This window comes from Leucopleurus acutus (assembly GCF_964270905.1).
Source record: "Leucopleurus acutus genome assembly, chromosome: 11".
In the NCBI taxonomy this organism is placed as follows: domain Eukaryota; kingdom Metazoa; phylum Chordata; class Mammalia; order Artiodactyla; family Delphinidae; genus Leucopleurus; species Leucopleurus acutus.
This window is the reverse complement of record NC_139152.1, coordinates 35584986-35593202: the sequence shown is the minus strand read 5'-3', so window position 1 is coordinate 35593202 and position 8217 is coordinate 35584986. Positions and strand designations below refer to the sequence as shown.

General features: G+C 47.2%; 1 protein-coding gene across 1 annotated transcript in view; it reads left to right on the top strand.

The window, feature by feature from the left end:
* Nucleotides 1–923: 923 nt before the first annotated feature.
* The window catches only part of ADAMTS20 (ADAM metallopeptidase with thrombospondin type 1 motif 20), a gene marked incomplete at both ends in the record, with an annotated part of 194289 nt that continues 186995 nt past the window's right edge, over nucleotides 924–8217 (top strand). The window contains 2 exons of the mRNA XM_082850890.1: nucleotides 924–1014; nucleotides 1593–1954. Coding sequence (XP_082707016.1) covers nucleotides 924–1014; nucleotides 1593–1954 — 453 coding nt within the window. The remainder of the gene's footprint in view (nucleotides 1015–1592; nucleotides 1955–8217) is intronic.

The following is an 8217-nucleotide window of genomic DNA, read 5'->3' as shown; positions in this document are numbered from 1 at the left end:
GACTGAGATCCTTTTTTCTCTGGCAACTGCCAGAAATTCTCACCCAGAAGTGTTTGCTGATTGCAACCTCACCTTTGCTTTCCCCTCCAACACTGAAACTCACAACAACCCCCCGGGTGCACAGGGGTACTTGCAAATGAGGCCTGGCCATTAAGCTTCGCTGGTAGCATCCTCTGCCTACAAGAATTTTCCGCTGTAGCTTACTTTATCTTGTTTGAGAAGCCTAAAATTACCGTGAAACATGACAGAAACTTTCCTTCTGATGCTTGCCATTTCATTGTAAGAACTAAAACCTCGCACACCTATCCCCTATCTGGACCTCGGCCGCGCAACTTGTATCAGTCCTAGGTTTTACGGGTACCGGGATGGTGTCCAACTGGGCCTCGGGCTACTCACCACGCTGCACGCCCACAGCCGGAGCCTGCGGCGACCGCACTCCGCTTGCGGCTAGGGGCTGGGGGCGGGCAGCGCGCCGGAGGGCGAGCCCGGGCCGCGCCTCCAGCTGATTGGCCGGGCCCGGCCCCTGGGGGCGGGCTCTCCCCCCCAGCTCGCCAGGCCCGGGGTGGCTATATTGGCACCGTTCCTGCTAGGTCGGGTCGCTTCCTCGCGCTGGGCTGGACGCAAGGAGAGGGCTTCTGAGGGCTGTGCGGGCGCAGGAAGCGGAGCGAGGCTGCCGACTGCGAGCCGGAGGCTGCGGGGCTGCAGTGCGATGAAGCAGTGGCTCAGCGAGCGGAGGCTGGCGGTGTGGCGCGACGGGCCGGCCCGGGGCCGGGGCTGCTGCTCCGGAGGCTGCTGAGGCGCCGCGGCTGCCGGCGCGGAGAGCGGCAGGCGAGAGGGAGGAGAGGCAGCGGAGCGCGGGGAAGCCGGCGGGGCGGCAGGCGTCTCTGGTTGGCCTCCCCGGTCGGGATCCCCCCGGTGGAACCATGCGGGTGGCCAAGTGGCTGACGGGGCTGCTCTACCAGCTCTCGCTCTTCATCACCAGGTCTTGGGAAGTTCACTTCCACCCCAGGCAGGGTAAGGTCACCGCGGGGCGCCTTCAGCAGCGTGGTGGGGCGCGTGCCCGAGTGGGACGGGCGGACGGAGGCGGGGGGAGCGGTTCTGCCCGCTGGGGGACCCTGGCCCAGCCGGGACTCTCGGGACTCCGGGATCAGTCAGCCCCAAGCATCCCCGGAGGTTGCGGCTGCGCGGTGTTTCGAGGAATCGCGCGCGGGGCACACGTTTCCCTCCGGGGACCACGCGGCGGGGACGCGTGGAGCAGGGTGGCGCGGGCGCCCGCGGGGCACGAGTTGGCGGCGGCAGGGGCGAAGAGGGGCGCGAGAAGGATGTGCTGCTGAGGGCCCTGAGTGTCAGGGTCCCTGCTTGGGGAGGGTGGAGCGAATCGGGGTTGTGGGAAAGCAGGCAGGCACACTCACAGAGCGCACGTGTGTGTGTGTGCGCGCGCGCTCGCCAGCGTGTGTTCTTTCGTCGCGCCGCGCCGGGGGTATGGGGACCTGGGGCCTCGGCTCTCTGGCTGGGACGTTTGGTTGAAGAAGTTCGGCGCTGGGGAGTTGGAAACGGGTAGGGGCTCAACGGCCTTTTCGCTGTGGTTGCAGAAGCCTTGGTGAGGACACTGGCCTCCTACGAAGTGGTGACCCCCGCGCGGGTCAATGAGTTCGGCGAAGTGTTCCCAAAGAGCCACCACTTCAGCCGGAGGAAGCGCAGCGCCGAGGCGCTGGAGCCCACGCCGTTCAGGACCCACTACCGAATCCGCGCCTACGGCCAGGTCTTCCAGCTGAACCTGAGCGCTGACGCGGCCTTCCTGGCTGCCGGCTACACCGAGGTGCACTTGGGAGCCCCTGCGCTCCGGGCTGAGGAGCGCCGCACGGCGCCCCCAGACCTGCGCCACTGCTTCTACCGCGGCCAGGTCAATGCTCGGGAGGATCACACAGCCGTCTTCAGCCTTTGTGGAGGCTTGGTAAGCGCGCTCGTGTCCCTTGGCATTTTCTTGGGATCCATCCTTGCTTGTTCAGGGAGCCGAGCATTGGCTTTTCCCGAATGGGCGGTTGGTTGACCCAAGAGATCAGAGTGGGCCACCAGAGGGATTAACACCTAGATGAACCCAGGCCAGAGGCCACTCCTTTCTTGCAGTGGGGAGAAGGGTTTGGAGGATCAGCATGTCTCTCCCTGCTGGGCAAAATTGACCCTTCTGTGCAGAGCTGCGAGAAAGAGTGTCAGATGCTGAGCTAGTCAGGGAGGTGGGGAGTGGCTTTCTGCTACACAGGAAGTGTGGTTTCCAGCAGGACAGCAGCCTCCTTCATTCAGACACACCCATTCTGGACCATCTATTAAGGCAGACTCCCCTGAAGTTACTTAAATTTATTCCTTGAATGAAGAATGATAGAATGAATAGAGAATGAATAAATGAAAAGGTTTGAAAACAAAGAGTTTTTGTTTGTTTTGGTTTGGTTTTTTTTGCTACTATGGGGATGGCCATTAATCTGTGAAGTACAGGATGGGGAAAAGGTTGAATATGCCAGTTTAAAATGCACTGCACTTAAAAATGTAGAGCATCTACAAAGATCTGGTGCCAGCAAATGAGAAATGATCATTAGAGTGACAAGAGTAAAGGATGTGGATTTTGTAAAAACCTCATTGCGGAGAGAGGAAATGAAATAAAATATTGGGTTCTATGTGTTTTATTTGTTTCTCTCCCTCTAAAACAGAGGTTCTAAACTTTTTTTTTTTTTTGCCATCAACTTTTCAGCATTCTAGGGGAAACCCAGGGCCTCCTCTCAGCATAATTTAAATGTGTAAAATAGCATACACGTTATTTAATTGGCTTCCTTTTAAATACTAACAGTAATCAAATGTTACAAGTATTAGAATTTGTGGTGTCATAATACATCCTTCTTTATTAATGCGTTAAATAATATCTATTGGGGAGGGGACTACTTACTTCTATACTTTTGTAGTGGTAATGAGAATAAACAATCCAGATAGTTTTGTATTACATTACATTAGAGTTGAAGTAGCTATTATTTTATTGCCAACAAAGTCACAATGTCTGTGGTTTTACCTACAATCATAATTGAAGGAAATGTTATGTATCAGAGGTTAGGGAAAATAAAGATGTCTTTCTCATCCAAGTTCATGGAACCTCTGGTTGAGAACACTTACATTAAAACATATATGAACTCACTTTATCATTAACTCCTCTGATACATACGTGTTCAAGAAGAAACAACTAAGAATTTGGCTACAGGATTCTTTCCAAGTATTCTAGCTTTTGTTGGGCAAATTTTAGATGAGTTTCAGAACACCAACATTGTTTACTCTTTGATGAAGTAGAAAATTGATAACAGTTCTTTCTAGGCCAAATGTAATACTTCCTTTCAGGGTAATTGGTGTAAGATGTCTCCCTGGGTGTGAGTTTTGGTCATTACTAAGTAGATTTGGAACACCTCTTTGTTCTTTTTTCTGCTATTATCTTGATATATATATGTACGTATATATATATATATATATATATATATATATATATATATATATACGCCTTGGACAGTTTTCTTTTCGGCTGTAGATAAGTGTAAAATGCAACATCAGAATGGCAGAAACACACTAACATTTACACAGCCATCTACACATCAAAGGAAAGAAAAATATTCTCTTTTCTAGAACCTTTCAAAATGTTTAGTTTGTCTAGAAAATTCTAGATTTATTACCACAAATTTGTCATGGTCAGTATGTTTTCTTGATTTAGTATTTAAGGCATGGAAAAAATTCCAGATGGGAAGCATTATTAGGAGTGATGTTTCTGCTCATGTTGATTCATAATTTTTGCGTAGTTCAAATTATTATTCAATATCTCCTTTTTGAAATCAAAAAACAGTTGGAAATGTTTTAAAGTCATAACAGGAGTTCATCCTTTTCCTGTCACTGTGTCAATTTGGATATAATTGTTTAGTTATCATGCATTATTAATTTGATTTATGTATGTACTTTGCTTTTGGTAGACTTACTGATATTATCAGAGTTTGATTTAACATCTAAAAACATATTTTCGTACCTATGTAACTCAGCTTTATCTCCATTTCTCTGTATGTGTAGGGCTGCGTTGAGGATATCAGTCACAGCAGAGATAGAAAGTTTCCAGTAATACAGCACATAACTAGAGGTATCAGGATCTAAAAATCTTTTCGAAGTATGATCAGGACCCATTATAAGTCTAAATCACTGATGAGATTAGTGACATTTCTTTGATTTTTCTCCCTTGTGATATTAGCACTATAATGGATATTAGCTGTATATTTATGATTTTTTTATTTCTACCTTGACTCTATCCTTAGCACTCTTTAGAATAACAGTTTCATCAAATGGTGGAACTTCTGGTAGGTTTTAGAGTCCATTTATTATTATATCAGATTCCTGTTTTTTAGTCTCAGATTAATCTTTAGATCCAGATAAAGTTGTGTTACCCACAACCTGGACCAGCTGAGTTTTTGCAGATCCTCCTCGATACAATGCCCAAGAAGTCAGTAATGCTCACTTCCAGCCCTGCTCCTACTGCTTCCCAGCTCATCTTTGTGACTTTGCATGTGTGCGCCTGTGATGATTCAGCTTTGATTTTTGTCAGTCCATTAAACACTAAAGTTGAAATTTACTGAAGGATTTTTAGAGCCAGTCCTATTGAAGTTCTCTTTTGCTAGTTGCTCTTTGCTTTTAGTTTTGCTTTTAATCGTGAATGGATGTTGTACTTAATCAGATGCTTTTCCTGAATATATTGAATGAGTGTGTGACTTCCTCATTTTTTTTCTGCTAATGTTCATTGTCATGGCTGGATTCAAGCAAATGTTGACCATTGATGAAAACTGACCTCATACAGGGCAGCAAAGTGTTCTGAGGCCTCTGTATTGTTTGGGAGGAAGGTGGGGAAATCATACTGTCCTCCAGTTCCTCTAGCCTCCGACGTCCTTTGTGCTTCAGTCTCCTTGCATTTTTTTGGCACCAGCCGCTGAATTCTGGGCCTGAGAACTTGTGGCTTTTCTTTGCTCAGTTGGGGCTCACTGACTCTTTCCTACCTGGGCTCTCTCTGTTGCTGCGTATCCCTCTGAGTTCTGGATGCAACACCTAGTTGGCTTCTTCATGTGCAGCCTTCAACACAGGGTCACTTAGCTCCTGCTGCAGTGCTCTCTCCACATAAGGTGGTTTGCTGATGCCATTGGTAATCTTCCAGACCCCTCTAAGGCTCTGAGACCCTTCATGGCATATGAAAGTCTAGGGGGACTTGATCCCTCCCTTCGCCAAACTCTGCCACACCTCTATTTCAGTGAGTGCATGTGTGTGTGTGGGGGGGGCGGGGCTTGTAGAGGTCCCTCCTTTGAGTCCCACATAGCATGCTAAAGCACTTCTCTTGGCAGTCCTCCTAAACTATGTAACATGCCTTCTGCCTCCAGGGCCTTAAACCCCCAGTGGAGAAGTAAGCGCACATACATCTTCCCAGCCGTATCCATTGCCTCCATCGTTCTTTTCTTCCTGGAATCCACTGAGTTCCCCTTTCATATCTCATTCATTTGAGCTGTTCCCCTTCCATCTTCCCATTTGAGGTAGCATCTACCTTTCCTTTCTCTGGTGGCTACTGAGGAATGTGACTTTTAAAGGAAGGGAATACAAACCAAGTTACTACTTTCCAAATATCTCTGTACATACAACCATTTAAAAAAATTGACATCACAACATACTTAATGATTTCATTCAGTTGCTAGTGTTGCATTAACCTCAAACATATAAACTAACATTTTCTTTTAATTTCTACACAGCTACTTTTTTTCCCCACTTCTAGAAGTCTTAGTATTTACGTGTTTTTCTCTTTCACTAAACCACTGAACCATGACTTGTATTGTTTAGTTTTCTTAAGTGTTTTGGGCCCAAGAACCAGAGGGGCTGAGTCTGCCAGAAATTTTCTTTGTTTCCTGTGGGTATAACTTTTGCTTTTCTTTTTTTTTTTTTGCGGTACGCGGGCCTCTCACTGCTGTGGCCTCTCGCGTTTTGGAGCACAGGCTCCGGACGTGCAGGCTCAGCGGCCATGGCTCACGGGCCCAGCCACTTCGCGGCATGTGGGATCTTCCCGGACCGGGGCCCGAACCCATGTTCCCTGCATCGGCAGGCGGACTCTCAACCACTGAGTCAGCAGGGAAGCCCCGAGTATATAAATTTTTATATGCCAAATATCTTTTTTTTTTTTTTTGCGGTACGCAGGCCTCTCTCTGCTGTGGCCTCTCCCGTTGTGGAGCACAGGCTCCGGACGCGCAGGCTCAGCGGCCATGGCTCACGGGCCAGCCGCTCTGCGCCATGTGGGACCTTCCTGGTCCGGGGCATGAACCCGTGTCCCCTGCATCGGCAGGCGGACTCTCAACCACTGCACCACCAGGGAAGCCCTACTTTTGCTTTTCTAATCTTTCTTTCTCTGTAACTTTTCTTTCTTCTAAGTGTAAGTATTTATCACATAATTCAAACATTTCTGATTATTTATTTTGACATTTCTAAAATCTATAGTAGATATGAAAATAGAGCCAAATCATAAATTTACCTATATGTAATATAATGGCTAATCAAACTCTGTTTTTAGTTCATTGATAAAGTCACAGAATATGTAGTTATCAGGCATTAATATCTCTAGATTCAACTCTAAACTTTGTTTTCATGGCCATATTATCTATTTTCTCATGATGTTGATACACTCTTGCCAAAGTAGAAGTCAGTATTCCATAAGTTGTAATATTTGGGGCATATCCTTGTCAGAATGGCATATGTAAATTGTACAGAGGCTATTTCCAACAACCCCTGTCGCTCTACCAGCTCTCTTACATTACCTGGTTGGGTTCCCTTCTTCCAAAGGCCCTCAGGGACTAACCTGACTGCCTAGACAATTAGCTTCACTGTTTCTTGGTGGGATTTGAATCAATGCAGTCTTTTTGGTTGAAAGAAACAGTTTCCAGATGTCATAAAACCAGACATTGCATCTGGCTTATACAGTATTTTCACGGAGCAGTGGCTGTCTGTACTTTTTTGAAGTTTCTCATGTGAACCGTTCTGTGGCATGTCAGGCACTAATGCCCTCTGATGACTGATTATTTAGGTGCTGTAGTACCTCCATGTTCAGAGAGGAAATAAATGTATGGAAACTATCAGTAGTGTCTTTACCGGTTTTTGTCTTCTTAGAAAACTTTATTTTTTAAACTTCCTATTTGCTCAGAAGTCACATAGCCTCAGGTCATTACATGCCATTCTGTATTCATATTTTTTTGTTGGAAAACTCATAAGGATCCCTTTTAGTTATTCCTATACTTAGTCAAATACTCAAGCAACACTAGGGAGAATTTCTTAGGCCTCTACCTTTAACATTCGCGTGTTAGCCTAGGTCCTCCACGAAGCAGATAGTAAGGTGGGATTAAATGTGCAAAGAGTTTAATAGGGGAAGTGTCTGTTAGAAAAAAGGAGCGAGCAGTGGAGTCTGAAACAGGTGAAGAGAGGATGAAAATGTTGGGTAGAAGCATCCCAGGCTTCCGGGCAGTCTAAACAAGGTTCAGCAAAGCACCCCTCAAGCCAGATTTGCCTGGGACAATGGTGCCTTGCCTCCTAAGAATGAGTTTCCTCTTCATATCCTTGCCACACTCAGTTACTGTCTGGAGTGGTGCATGGGAGATATGGCTGGGGCACACGCATGGGTGGATCTCAAAGCCTGGAGTGGGGGTCCTTGGTCAATTATGCTCAGCATTCTCAGGGCCACCACATAGTGACCCCGGGCACATGTACACACACTCAATGAAAATAGTCTGTTAACTACTGTTAACAGAGGCGTACAAGGAGTGCTGGGTGAACTTTGAGGAAGGAGGGAGGAAGAGTGTTATGAGACCTGGGCTGGAGGAGGCTTCTCAGCTGGACTTTGAGGGATGAATAAACATTTGGGGATGTGAAAATTCAAGGGCTTCTTGTGGGTCTCTGCAGCTGAAGAGTAGGGTGCATTAGGAGGTGAGGGTGAAAGGTAAGGTTGAAGTCAGATTAAGGCCTGGAATGTACTGCGAAAGCGTGAAGGCTTAGACTGTAGATGGTGGGTTAGTTTAATGTGTTGGGAGGGGTCTGCCCTTATGCACCGTGGTGCAAGGAGCAGGGGAGGCAGCGAGGTGCTGAGGAGATCACCACTGCAGTAAGGAAGAGCAGGGAATGGGAGCCGCAGGAAGC